General features: G+C 44.0%; 1 protein-coding gene across 1 annotated transcript; it reads right to left on the bottom strand.

The window, feature by feature from the left end:
- Positions 1-4,110: 4,110 nt before the first annotated feature.
- On the bottom strand, positions 4,111-10,193 carry LOC101747868 (ly6/PLAUR domain-containing protein 2-like). Its single transcript, XM_004940078.5, has 3 exons — positions 10,111-10,193; positions 6,607-6,726; positions 4,111-5,673 (listed from the first exon to the last, which is right to left on the bottom strand). The coding sequence occupies exons 1-3, from the start codon at positions 10,160-10,162 to the stop codon at positions 5,462-5,464; spliced, it is 384 nt and encodes a 127-aa protein (XP_004940135.1). The 5' UTR covers positions 10,163-10,193; the 3' UTR covers positions 4,111-5,461.
- Positions 10,194-15,052: the final 4,859 nt, after the last annotated feature.

Genomic DNA, 15,052 nt, shown 5'->3' with positions numbered 1-15,052 from the left:
GGAATTTGCTTAAATCTAAGTCGTCACTAAAGATTTGTTGCAGTACCTTGTTTGGAGGTACCCATGTATGACATGGGTCATACCACATACTATCCGTGAGTGTGTAATAGATGTTGACTGGTGAAAGAGTTTAGGACTACATTCTCACTGATCCAGACCAGCCTCAGATAGGGCACAGAATGATCGAATCCTTATATTTTTTTAAAAAACCTCATGGCAAACTTGGGCCTATAATGCTAGGAAATAAGGAAGGCAGTCACTGCCAACAAGGTCTACCTGCCCCATCCTTCTGCAGTACTCAAGACCATCCCTCTTGAATTAATGAACTTGAAGTGACCCTAAATGACTTTGCTGAATTGAGATACCAGCCACGATGCTTGCCTCCCTACTTCCTCAACATATCTACTTCAGGATTTTTTCACCTCGTATTGCTGGGGTTTGCTTTAGTCTTAGACCTGGGGCTGTACTGAAAAAAGAAAGGACGTGCTGGTGTGTAAGAGGCAGTCATTTCAAGTCACCGATGGCCTAATATGGAAAAACTGATCTATTTTAAGAAAGAAAGAAAAAAAAAGCACATGATGGATTTTTGGATAAAAAATAATTTGGAAATGATATTGAAAATGGTATTTCTTCTGCTGTTCTTTCAGTCCTGCCAAGTGCCTTCTATAATTAATAACTACTTCAGATGAAGTGTCTTTCTTTTGAATGTGCAGTATTAAACATTTAAATCCCTATCTGTAAATATAAGACTATGGCAGATAACTCCATAAGCCTTGCAGCTACGTGCTAATGTATATTTATGTTCTAGATAGGTATTTTTAGCAAGAACTACAAGTTCCTTCTCTATTAGGTTACATCAAAGATCTATTTTATTTTAAACGTCTGGGCTGTGCAAATATCTCCCTCTTTTCCCCCTTTTCTTGGAGTTTTGCAATAATTTCTCCCCTTGTCTCTTTATTACTTTCAGACCCAATAGGATTAATGCACCTTCCATGGGAGCTATATGGGTTTATTTTTCTCTCTTTCCCTTCTTCCCTGGGAAGAAAAAATATATCAAATTAAAAGAGATCAAGCAGCAAAACATCTCCTGGTGTTTCCCACCTTGCAGCCTGAGCCAGGCTGCAATCAGGGCATGCCAGGATAACTACCACCTCTCACATCTATGCATGATGTGAACAATGTCCTGCTGTGACTTGTGGAAAGGAACTGCAAATGATCACTGCTGGAAACCACGGCTCTCTAAGTATTAATCACAGTGTTTGTGTGGCACCACTGGTGCCTTCATGGGATTCTAAGCAGCAGGACTGAATGCAAGTCCAAATTTTAGCTTACTGAGACACTGGAATCATTCTCTCCAGTATTTTTTTTTATCATTTTCTAGCTAATATCACATAATTTGGGTAGGAAGTAGAATCACAGAATCATTTGAGTTGAAATAGACCTTTAAAGGCCACCTAGTCCAACACCCCTGTAATGAACAGAGATATCTACATCTAGATTAGATTCTTCAGAGCCTCATCCAGCCTGACCTTGAATGTCTCCAGGGATAGGGCATGCATCACATCTCTGGGCAACCCATTCCACTGCCTCATCAATTTTATCCTAAAAAACTTTTCCCTTATATCTCATCTAAATCTCTCCTCCTTTAGTTTGAAACAGTTTCCCCTTGTCCTATCACAGCAGACCCTGCTAAAGAGTTTGTCCCCTTCTTTCTTCAAATCCCCCTTTACATATTGGAAGGCTACTATCAGGTCTCCCCAGAGCCTTTTCTTCTTCAGGCTGAACAGCCCCAGCTCTCTCAGCCTGTTCTCGTAGGCAAAGTGTTCCATCCCTTGGGTCATTTTTGTGGCACCCTCTGGACTTTCTCCAACAGGTGAATATCTCTCCTGTACTGAGGACTCCATATCTGGAGGCAGTACACCAGATGAGGTCTCAGCAGTGCAGAGTAGAGGGGCAGGATCAGCTCCTGTACCCCGCTGGCCACATTCCTTTTAATGCAGCCCAGGATAGGACTGGCTTTCTTGGCTGCAAGGGCACATTACTGGTTCACATCCAGCTTCCCATCCACCAGTACCCTCAGGTCCTTTTTGGCAGAGCTGTGCTCTATCCTTTTGTACCCCAGCTTGTACAAACAGCTGGGGTTGCCATGACCCAAGTGTGTGACTTCGGCACTTGGCTTTGTTGAACCTCATGAGGTTCTCCTGGTCCCACTGCTCAGCCTGTCTAGATCTCTCAGGATGGCATCCCACCCCTTGGACATGTCAACTGGACCCCACAGCTTGGTGTCATCTGCAAACTCGCTGAGTGTGCACTCAATCCCACTGTTGATGTCACTGATGAAGATGTTAAAGAGCATCAGTCTCAGTACTGACCTCTGTGGGACAGCACTCATCACTGATCTCCATCCAGGCATTGAACCATTGACCCCCACTCTCTGGGTTTGAACCTGCAGACATTTCATCATCCATTGAACAGTGCACCCATCCAATCCATATCTTTCCAATTTGGAGAGAAGGATGTTACTGGGAATTGTGTCAAAGGCCTTACTGAATTCCAGCTAAATGACATCAGTGACTGTGCTGCCCTCCCCTTGTGATTCTGGGACTAAGACCCACAGGTTGCCATGGACCTGCTCTGATGACTCAGCTCAAGCCAGGTTTGTGCGTACACTGTGTTTCCATAAGATGAACAAACCTCTGAAGTGCTTACTCCACCTTTGAGTCATGTAGACCACAGTGAAAGGCCATCAAGCCAAAGAACATATAGCCCTGAGAGTTGGCTGGAGGCAAAACTCAGCTGAGTATACCAGTTTGAATACCCCCAACAACTGGATGTTCAGATGTCTCCATGAAATTTCACTCTATTTTGCTTTGTTCTTTAATTCCTGAATGCATGAAAACTTTGCCTCCAGATTTGAAAGTGAGTGATAAGGATCATACATCTGTAGGGCTGCCCCACATTTGCAGAATTGCTGGAAGATGGTGGAAAAGGCAACTGCTAGTCCAGAGAAAGCATTATGGATCAAGGAATGCCCTCAGGTCTAGAGATAATATCCCTGTCTCTGCACAAAGTGATTGCTGAGAATCATAGAATCATTAAGGTTGGACAAAACCACTAATATCATCTAGTCCAACAATCAAAGGAGACAAGCCTGCAGAGGGGCAGGTAAAATCCTCCAGTTACAGCAGTGCTCTAGCCTCATGTCGAGGGGCTGCACATCTTTTTATGTCCCTTTAGAGACACTTATCTCTCTGTTCTATTTTATTCAGCCTATATTTAAACTTCTACCTCCATATGTCCACTTGACCCAGTGATGCAGAATTCTTCAAATACCTTTGAATCTCCTGGCAGTATTCTGCATTTACTGGGGCAGTGGTTCTCACTGAGTTTAATTCCCAGAGATAAAGCAGACAGAATAAATAAAAGCAATAACAGAAGCAGAAGTTTGATGTGAATTAAACTTTGCAAGGGCTCCCTTGCAAGCTGTTTGTCCTGTGGCTTAGGACCAGCAGAGCATGAACAGATGAATATTGCTGTGAAATTTTGCACCTTTGACACATTGTGCTAAAGACTTGCCTTAAACAGGAATGTATTACAAGTGCTTTGAGCTTTCTGCTCTATTTTCCTCATTAGATGCTTGATGCTTTGGCAACAGAGCTGCATCATCAGGGAAATCCCAGGAAGCAGGAGATTGTCAGTGCAGTGAGATGCAGGATGCTCACCACCAGCACCAGTGACACAAGGAAGGCATTGGTCCCCACCCACAGCATCCTCATTCCCAGCCACCTACTCACCTTGCAGAGCTGAGTTCAATTGTTCTCCCCTTGTTTCCTGCAAGACAAGGGAAAAAATCCCACTTTTCCCTGTACATGCCCTAAATAAGCATTCTGTAACCATTCATAGTCTTTTAGCCTTCTACTACCCTCCTCCCCCTTCTCTCCCACCAGCCTTTAATCTAGCTCTTGCAAGGAGTGTTTCTCCTCTCCTCTGTTTGTTCTCTTCTGTAGCTTTCCCCCTCCCTGGCACTTCTCTCCTTATCCAGATCCTGATGTGCAGGAAACTTTCCAAAGACATACTGAGCACACAAGAAAGACACTGAACGCTGAAAACTGGAGGATCCAACTTTATTCACTGGGTTCTTATTCCAGAAAGCCCCCTTCTTACTCTTAGATTTTCCTAGATGAAGTTTTTTTCCTAGATGTCTGTTATGGAGATAGAGTGAAAACTGAGTTTGCCACAGAGGACATGGCAGGAACATTATGAACGTGTTAGGACAGTTCATGGGATGTACCCATGCTGCCCTTTTCCTCTTTCGTTCTCTGAATAATCCAAAGGATAAGACTAGAGAGAAACACATGTTCCTCAGCTTTCCCTTCCCAAAAAATCTATAAGCTGGGCATGCCTAACTTGTTTGGATCTGCTTCCACTCCTGTTTTTACAGCAGTCAAAGCACTGAAACCAAATTTTGCAGTTGCTCCAAGGGAGAATCAGAGCAAATCTCCAGCACTGAGTGGAGCCATTGACTTTTCCCAGAGCTGAGGTCTGGAATAATCATTACTTTTCCTTTCCTGTCACCCCTGCTGTGAAGGAATGGGGAAGGTCAGAATAACAGGAGAAATTGCTTGAAACAGTCAGCGAAACGTCTGGAAGGAGAAAGCCAAGGGCTCTGATTGCAAGCTGAGCTCAGGCAAAGGGATGATGGGAGTTTGTTCTACCCAAACTCCTTGATTTGCTTTTATCAGTTTAGCTAGCCTTGGGTTCTTCATCCTGAACATCTTTTAAGCTTTTCAGAAATACATCCTATCTCCATGCATGAAGGCTGAGCCCTTCTGAACTCATTCCATAACTTATTATGGACAGCTTAACATATTCTGAGCCAGCTCCCTTCAATTGCATGCTGCACCTTGTTGAGTACTGGGAAGGTTCCAACATCCGTCTGGCTCAGGAGATAGCACCCAATGGAGACAGAAAATAAAGCAAGATCCTGGTGAAGAGTTGCAGGTATTTTGGGGGTTTTGCATTAGGTTATTGTCAAAGATGTACACTGTGTGGGAGCTGGGGAGATCTGTCGTGTCCAATGTGAGTACAGCTCCTGTTCTTGCTGGGGTCACCCCAAGCCTTGGGGGTACTGCCCAGTCCCTCCTGCTGCACAGAGCCACTGCTCTTTATCCACCTTTGCTCCCCAGTGAAGAAAGCTGCAAGGTGAGATGTGGGTTCTGGAGAACAGAAGCAACCATAGGTGAAGAATATCTGTTTATATCAGCTGGAAAGTGGAAATTTGAGGATTTTAGTTCTGAATGCCCAAACTCCTGGCTTGAATCCCGTTGAATTCACGGCGCTGAAGATGGGTGAAGACATGCTTGAGTGAAGAAGTTTTCCCAAGGCATCTCAAAGTTCACAAGGCATCTTGGCAGAGAGAGGAGTGAGAATGCTTTGACTGGAGCACAGATATCCATCAACATCACAGAACACCCTGGAGGAGCGTGCCAAAAACCATGGCCATCACACCCAGTGCTGCAGAACTGCTTCTCTCCCCCTTGCTACTCTTGGTGTCATCAGAGCAGAGGTCGGTGTAGCAGCATGATGTTGGTCTATTTGACCCTATCCCGTCATAGGTGATACACTCTTCTTCACAGCTTCTTGTGACAGTGACGTTGCCAAAAAATGGGTAACCTGGAATGAATGCATTGGAGAAGGAGGAGAAGGAGAAGAGAGAGAAAGAAATGGTGAAGGGAAGTGCAAACAACTGGCTTTGAGCAATGCTGGGTTTGTCCGATGGACAGAACTTGAAGGCACAGTGTTCATAGATCAACAAAGACAAATAAAGGAGGTACCATCTTTAATCCACTAGTGCTGTGCCTGTAATCCAAACTGCTCTTTGAAGCAGCAGGTCCTCTGGTTTTCCCTGCTGCCTCCCACTCTCCTTCCTATTTATTCTAGTGCAGAAAAGCAACACAAGTTTCTGTATGTTTTGTTCAGGTGGGTTGCTACTGCAATAGCTTCCATAGGAAGTGAAAATGTCAAGAAGCACTGGTATAACACTAGCATGCTGATGTTTTTTTCTCACTGGTGCTAAGTGAGAATGTCTACAAACAAGGAGTCCCTGTGCAATATGTTTGTCTGACATTTTAGGATCTGTAATGCATAGGGGTAGGAAAGGCCAAACAGACTAAGTGGGTTGAATCCTGTGTGCTCTGAGTTCAGTGGACTTTTCTCCTTCTTACACTGGATAACCCCACCTAGACTCTTACAGAGAAGTAAAGAATAACCCAAGCTGGGGAAAGGGAAGCATGGAGGAAGTTTGTAAGATTATTTGGCCCACAAAGGATTCATTCTGCTCCAAGATATTGGATATTGGATGCAGTAGAAATCAGGAAAAAATTCTTCCAGAAGGAGTGGTAAGGTAGTGGAACAGACTGCCCAGGGAAGTGGTGGAGCTACTGTTCCTGGAGGTGTTCAAGAAACATGGAGGTTTGGCACTGAGGGACATGGTTTAGTGGACATGGTATGGATGGGTCAAGACTGGGCTTGATGATGTTAGTGTTCTCTTCAAACCTTAATGATTCTATGATTCTAGCACCACTCAAAGAAAGCAATGAGACTTACCTAAGTCTACAGAGTGCAGAGTTGTTGTGCACACCTTGGCTTTTGGGGGACATTCAGTGGGTGTTCTGCACTTGGAAATGTCCGTTGGCTCCTTGCATGTGTAGCACTGCAAGGACTGGGCTGCAGAGGGGAACAGAACATTTTTGAGTTGGTCACAGAAGCAAAGACAGCAAGTCTATTGTAGAGAATATGTTATGGCAACTGCTTCATCCCCCCACTCAAAATGCACAGACCCTGGAAACTACACACAGCTGGAGGCAGTGGCAAAACTTGGATATGTCAAGGGCAAAGACCAAACTCCAGCATCCAAGGATGAGGTTGATACTGCAGGGAATTGGACATTATCACTGCTTTTTGGGCTCAGCAGCCTGAAAAGAGCAGATTTAGAGGGAACTTCTGCTTGAGCAGCTTTAATAGAATCTTTGGAGGGGTTTGGCCCATCATCTGTTTAGGGGCCAATCCATGGCTGTGATTGTTCATGTGCATTACAGCATGGTAGTTTGCTGTTGTTCTACAGACTTAAAGAATAAGATAGTATCATTTCCTTAAAATGAGTCAAATTTTAGATTTAGGGAACTGATCTGACCTGAATTAGGACACTTCTGTTTTTTGTGCATCCTGTGTAAGAGATACTGCAGTACGGTGAGTGAAATAGCTCCTTCTGCTTAAAGCAGCATTCATCTGTAGTTCCTTCAGCCACAGACAGTCACCGAAGCTGAATTTCCAGGGCTCCATTCTGCTTATTTAGGAGGTTTTCTGAACAGCTTAGTAACTGAGAGCAGAATTTAAATTTCAGAGCTGTACCAGAGATCCTAAGGGTTGAACGTGGCCTAAAAACTCTTTCATTTCAGGGCTGTTGCTGCTTTTTTTTAAAAGAGATGATACTACAAAGCGGTGGATGTTGACACAGGGACACCTTTACATATGCAAGCCTTGATCACAGCAGTTGCTCAAAAGTCTTACTACTAGTCGTGCCCATCCACAGCCAAAAGATACTGAGTGTGCATATTTTTTGGAGTCATGCTGGTGTGACTTTGCATCAGAAAACAGCCCAGTTTGATGTTTTCTGTGCCAGGCATCTTCCAGCAATGCAGCAGCTGATGAACCACGCAAATGTATCCACTGCCATCTATTGATAAAATAGCAGAAATATGATGTTTTCTTGCCACTAGTTCTGCTGTTATAGAGAAACCCCTGGGACTATGCGATAAGGATAAATATTTTTGAAGGCAGTTGTTTAAACACCCAGCAACAAAATGGATTTCCAGGGCATCTATTTCTCTTAGCACAACTTTTGGAAAACTCAGCCGTGCAACAGAACCTTCATGTTGCAAAGTTTTCTCTATGCTCTTTGCAAAGGTAGAAGGAACTTTTTAGCTTGAGTTTACCCAGTTTGAGGATTTTTGAGGATCATTTCGGAATGATCCACAATAGATGTTTTTTTTTTTTTTAAATGCATATTTTTGATATCTTAACATGTTGTGCACGTGGGATAAAAATCGGAAAGTTGTCAGCCTTGCAAATACAAGGATACTTTTGGGTGTGAAGGACCAGCTTGTGTATGGGTGTATGGATGTATGGGTGTATGGGTGGAGCAGTGCCAGTTCAAATCATCTGAGGAACTGGTCTGTGATATTTGGGTCGAGTTGATTTCCAAACCTCACCATTTTGGATGGGTGAACAATACTGTATCATGTTTTCTGGAGGAATTAATTCCAGTTAAGAGCAGATTTAAGTGAGAAAACCATCATCCCTCTGCCCGTTATTATTTCAGTGAATCTAGGTGGGGGCATTTCTTTTGTGGAAAGATTGCAGTAGAAGGGGAAAGTCCAAAATTGTCAGGACCAGAGCAGAAGAGATGAATTGAACACTGAGGAAAGTGCTATGTCCTGACCCAAGGCAAATAACCATTGTCCATCACTGACCAATGACACTTTCTACTCCTTCATTTTAAACTTCTGGAAGTTTAGTAATTTATCTTGGGCCACTTACAAAAACGTTCCAAGTATGGATTCGTATATTTTAAGGAAACAGACACTTATTTCTGCATTACCTCTTGTGATTCAAGACTTGTTATATCTCAAAGCCTGTGTAGATCTTAAAACTTAATGAACATTTCTTTGATTAAGCCAGTACAACACTTGAAATACAGAAGAGCAATCAGTTATAGACACAAGTCAAATAGATCCACTTGCTACAGGCGTATTCCTGATCTTCAGGTGCTGCCTAACCCAGCTGCCTCCCACTGCATCTTCCCAGAAAAGCCATATTTGCCTCAGCCTCAACTATAAAGAAAAGGGCATTGATTCCACTCTGTTCCTGTAAATTTCTTCAAGACCAGTGGATGAAAACCTGCCCTGTCAGCTCCTCGGCAATGCCATTAAAGCCAGAACAAGTCTGGAGGGAAGCAGAAACGTAATATACCATCTGTGAAGTGCCTTGAAAGGAGAAACAGAACAAACTAAAAAAAACCCAAACGTACTTAAATGTAATAAATTACAGTAACTGTATAAAAGTAACTGCACCTTTCTTGATTCAACTCTATGGTGTGTTCAACCCAGAGCACGTAAGGAAATGAAATGTTCAACCAGATCTGGGTTTGCTTCAGAGATATAGGGAAGGAAGAATGAGGATAAAAGGAATAAAACAATACAATGTAGCTTGAGGACAAGACTCAACACTTCTGTGCATAATGTTTGCAAGGTGTATGCCTTTCAGCCATCTTTCACTTGCAGCCCTGTGAATGATCTCCATGTAATAATGCCTCTAGTTGAGAGTGTTCAACTCCTACCCAGGCTGCTTTTCCTTTGAGATCTCTCAGAGTCCCATCAAGGCCACCTAAGGATTTCTGGTGACCATGGGATAGAGGATGAAAGCCACAATGTTTGTGTCACTCTAAGAATGACCCATTTAACAAGAAATGGAGATATTTGCATTAGATCACAGAGAGAGAGAGCATAACAATAACTGGAGTCTACAACCAGCTTGGCCAAGACTCTGATCCAGTAGAATCTACACCCAGACAGACGCAAAGGAATTTCCTATCTCTACCTATCGTCTAATATCTAGAAATTACTGTAAAGATTGGAATGTATTGGTTTCATTAACATTCACAAAGTTCCTGGAGTTATTTGTCATACTCTCACCCATCTCTGTCTCGGTGTCTAAAGACCTCGCCCACACTTGTGCAGCCCTGTACACATGTCATTCACCCCTTAGCCTTACAAAAACTGATGTCAGTCCCCTCCACCCTGAGATGCAGTGTGATCCAGAACAGGAATGGGAGACAGAAGACCACTCATGGGTCTGTTCTCTGCTCTCTATGAGAAGCATCACAGTTCTCCCCACCAGGAATGAATATCCCTTTTCCTCTATCTGTTAATATTCTCAAATACATTAAAACATCATTTGTCCTACCAGGTCTTTCTGCATTGCTGCCTTTACCCTCCCCTCCCAGGCATTTCTCAGAGGGTCCCCACAGTGTCAAGAATGTAGCAGTCTTACCCAACTCAATGCATGCCAGGCCAAGCAGCAGTCCCACCAGAGGCATCTTCATGCTGAGAGTAGATCCGTGCAACTAGGGCAGTAAAGTTGAGCTGCTCCTGGGTAGCTTTATATCTCTTTCCACCCTCCACCTCCTCTTGATCCTGTGGGCGGATTCCCCTGGGTTTAACAGGGGGGAAGCCCAGCTCCAGCCTGGATTGGGATTTGCAGTGGAATGAGTTCCTGGAGAAGGTGACATCACCATGACGAGCAGACTCTTACCATACCTCATCTCCTCTGCAGGTTTATGGCCTGAGGCTGGTCCCATGGAAAAGAAAAAACAGCCTGCACTGCAAAGGTGCTTGGATAGGGAATGTGACAGGGTATGTTTGTTCCTTCAAATCTGGCTCTGTGAGCTGAGAGCCAGATTGTGTCACTCATGTTGAGTTGGGCAACATCAGGCAAGATGCAAGCGGCAGCAGGTTGGGCTTCCACATGTGTTGGCTCAGCATCCCCAAAATTTGTGCCATGTTTTCATGCCTACTTCTCCCTGGGCTGGCGGGCAGGAATCTGGCGTGGTTGGATTTGCACAAAGCATGTCTGTTTTCCCAAATAACTGTGCAAAAACAACTCAGTTTCTGTCTCCCAGGGGCTTAGTTATGAACTGAGCCATAGTTCCTAGTTGCTGGGTATGGGAGGTACTGAAAGACAGTGGAGGAGAGCACATTAGATGGAGCCTCCAAGTCTGGGGTTCGGATACATCGTATTTTTTTCAGGTCCTGAGTTATGCTGGCAGAATAAGGAGCAAAGCCAAAAATATAAGCTGTTTAGCAAATTCTATTCTGAAGATGAGAAATAAGCACAAAACAGAGAAATGGATCAATAGTCCCACTTTCCATCCCTTCCTAGATGGAATATTTCTCTTTAATGCATTTCAAGACAATGTTTTCAAACATAATTTTTCCAAATTTTTTATGATATCTGTGGAAAGGGCTTAAAAAGTTTGTGGCTAGGGAGAAAATGCCAATAGCATTTTTGCATTCTGTAAGAAAAATGCACTTTTGATGGTTTTGTTGTGATCCAGGGTGGAAAATCCCAGCATTATGCAATTTCCCATAAAAGAGCTGAATAACTTACAGTATGAACGTTTGTAATTCACTGTGAAGCACTCAGAGACTTCAGGGATGGGAGACAAGTTGAGTACAAAGGTTGATTTCTTGGCCATGGGACCACTGCGGTGATGCACACAGGTATTCCCAGCATTCCTTACCTCTTTTGGGAGTGGTTTTCTTTTCTTTTCTCTTTTTTTTTTTCTTTTCTTTTCTTTCCTTTTTTTTTTTTTTTTTTTTTTTTTTTAGAAGGGGTATGTGGGGGGGAAGTGCTGCACCTTCGAGAGTTCACAGTAACTTGAGAAGCACTGCTAATGAAAATTTCCACAGTCACGGATAACACAAAGCTGATCAAGCTGCGTCAGCAGGATTAGTACTGTGCCGAGGGAAAGGAAGAGAAGGACATGGACCTTAATGCTTGCTTACCAGTTGTTAAGACTGAAAACCATAATTTATCTCTATTTCATCTTGCTGTGCCATCAGAGACCAAGTATATAACTACCACAACAAAAATACCAACGCCACTGCAAACATACTCACTTGAGTATGTAGAAAAGGTTCAACAAGGCCAAGTGCAAGGTGCTGCACTTGGACAGGGGAAATCCCGGGTATTTACATAAACTGGGAGAAAAAAAACTTGAGAACAGCCATGTGGAGAAGGACTTCAGGGTCCAGGTGGACAAGAAGCTAGACATGAGCCAGCAGTGTGCGCTTGCAGCCTGGAAGGCCAACTGTGTTCTGGGCTGCATTAAAAAAGGGGTGGCCAGCAGGGAGAGGGAGGTTATTGGGCTCTTGTGAGGCCCCATCTGGAGTACTGCGTCCAGGCCTGGGGCCCCCAGTACAGGAAGGACGTGGAGCTCTTGGAGTGCATCCAGAGGAGGGCCACTAAGATGATCAGAGGGCTGGAGCACCTCTCCTATGAGGAAAGGTTGAGGGAATAGTGATGTAAAAGGGATATTAAATAATCCTGTCCAGCATAGTAGAAGTTGTCCATTACTGCAGTGTTCAGATATGGGATACATCAGCATGCTAGGATTGTTTGCCACAGGGCACTGCAAAATGAGGAGAGGAGAGGAGAGGAGAAGAGAGGAGAAGAGAGGAGAGGAGAGGAGAGGAGAGGAGAGGAGAGGAGAGGAGAGGAGAGGAGAGGAGAGGAGAGGAGAGGAGAGGAGAGTGGAAGGGAGAGGGGGAGAGGGAGGGAGAGGGGGAGGGGGAGGGGGACGGAGAGGGAGAGGGAAAGGGAAAGGGAAAGGGAAAGGGAAAGGGAAAGGGAAAGGGAAAGGGAAAGGGAAAGGGAAAGGAGCCCAAACCAAAATCTCATGTCACACATAAGTAGGCTTATTCTTGAAGTGCTGACAACTTCACATGGAATTTCATTGCCCTGTTTCCTGTTAGAAAAAAAAAAAAAAAAAAAAAAAAAGGAGATAAGAAATAATGGCATAACTGGGACAGCTGTGACAGATGACACTGGAAAATACTGGCCCTGTTTATCCCAGGAGATCAGAGTTTGAAAAGAGACACAATTTTACCCATAAATGAATTGAATGAAGATAGCAGAATCTCATGATAAAACATTCTGTTGGTCTAGAGCTGAGTGAAGACTAGGCATGAGTTAAATGCACCAGTACATGCTCTAAAGCTCTGCAGGAAAGAGCCTCTGTGTCCTGGAGTCCACCAAGTAGAACGTGAGGTACGAACATACTTTTGTCACAAAAAATGGCTAATTGTGTTCTGGACTGTGTTAGGCTGGGCATAGCCAAAAGGTCTAGGGAAGTGATCCTTCCATTCTGTTAAGCACTGGTGAGGGAAACACCTGGAGTATTGGGTCCATTTCTGGATCCCACAGTACAAGATAGACATTAGTAGACACAAGATAGACTCCAGTGGGGGGCCACCAAAATGCTGAAGAGAAAAGAAGGTTCTTAGGAATCTCATCAATGTCTTTACATATCTGAGTGGAGGTTGTAATGAGGACAAAGCCAAGCTCTTGTCAGTGGTGTCCAAGAGGCAACAAGCACCAACTGCAAAAGAGGAGGCTCCATCTAAACATCAGGAAGTACTTCTTTATTGTACATATGACTCAACACTTGCACAAGTTGCCCAGTGAGATTGTGGAGTCTTCTCCTTGGAGATCTTAAAAATCTACCTGGGCATGGTCCTTGTCAAGCAGCTCAGGGTGTCCTTACTCAAGCAAGGGTTAGGTCCAGTGCACCCAGAGATTCTTTCCAACCTCAACCATTTCTGTGGTCCTATGAAATTGGGCTAGAAATCAGAAGTACAAAAAATTACATCCCTTTTAAAAGCAAAGACGGGGTAAAAATCATGGTACTGGAACAGGTTGCCCAGAGAAGCTGTGGAGGTGTTCAAAGCCAGGTTGGATGGGGTCCTGGGCAGCCTGATCTGATGGGTGAGAACTCCGTTCATGGCAGGGAGTTGAAACTGGATGATCTGTAAGGTCCCTTCCAACCCAAGCCATTCTATGACTATAATTCCATGGTGTTGTAGCCTTGGCATTGGTCTGTCTAATGTCAATGTCTTTTTTGGGAACTGCTTATCAGGATGGAATCTGCCATCAGGTTTGCAGATATCATGGTGATGGCAGGAGTGTGGGAAAATAGAGAGGTTAGTGAATAGTGTGTTGAGTCAGCTTCAGTTCAGCTTCTGTTATTCAGAGAGGGCAGATTTTTGCTAGGTACCATTTGCATGAATGTGCCTATGGGCTCTACTATCATAATCTGTGATTCAACAGTGGGAAAGTATGCTGTCCCTGATCATGTCTGCAGTGATGCTCAATGATGTGTTTGGTAAATCAAAGCTCCCACCTCCCAAGGGTGTGTACTAATAACAAGACTATAGGCTTGTTCGGGTGGAGTTGCTCTCCACCCTCCTTATGAAACTGTGCTACTGGATGGAAAGGAATGTAGATTTCATTGGGCTGGAGAAGGGTGAAAGTGTGAGCATGACATAGTTAGCACCCTTCCCTTAGGAGCTCTTTAGATCTTTCTTACCAGGATGGTTTGATATAAAACACAGGTGTCTCCACATAGGGGAGTATCAAAGAGATATCCAGAGTCCCAGCGCTGACTCAGTTAATGTGTGAAGAGCTTTAACCTCTCTCTTCCCATATATGAACTTTGTTTTGGTGATTTGAAAACTTCATCTGGAGATGTGAGACAGGAAATTGTACCTCTTCAAAAATAGAAAAGGAAATTATACTCATGTTTCCCAAGTTCTGTCTTCAGTACACTAACCTCTAGGCTAAAATTCAGGTACGCTTGTGGAGATGGAAGGAAATCCTCCACTCCCACTGAGTTTTTAGAGAAGGAAATGATGTCTCTCAGGCCTCTGGGAGAAAATGGGGAGTCTAGCAATGTGGACCCTGTACCTGCAGGCCCCTTTGCTCCCAGCTGCAAGGATGAATATAATCCCTTCTGGCATCATCTTGCCAGCTGCATTTCATCAGCCCTAGGAACAGAAGTCTCCCATGTATTTACAGAGGGCATGCAAAGTGCCCAACACATGGCCTTGGGTTGCAGATTGTAGATATTCATCCTTTGGGAATGACATCCTTTAACCTCTATCATTTCTACCATGGACTCAAGCACTTCCTAGAATATGTATCGCTTGACATACTCCCTATCCCTGTTATGGCTTGAACCCACTGGATCTGCTCCAGATGGTACCCAGGCATACTCCAAAACACAAAATGGGCCAAAGGTATTTTCTAGTATATATGGTACCATTTTGGTTGGGGGGATAAGACAGTTTAGCTATGTGGTATGAGCAGTGCCAGATGTTCTCGGGATCACAGGATGAATCTTGGCTCCTTTTAAAGACTGACATAGGCATAGCTT

Source organism: Gallus gallus, chromosome 2, assembly GCF_016699485.2.
Source record: "Gallus gallus isolate bGalGal1 chromosome 2, bGalGal1.mat.broiler.GRCg7b, whole genome shotgun sequence".
Classification (NCBI taxonomy): Eukaryota; Metazoa; Chordata; class Aves; order Galliformes; family Phasianidae; genus Gallus; species Gallus gallus.
The sequence above is the reverse complement of the archived record's forward strand: the minus strand, read 5'-3'. Positions and strand labels throughout refer to the sequence as shown.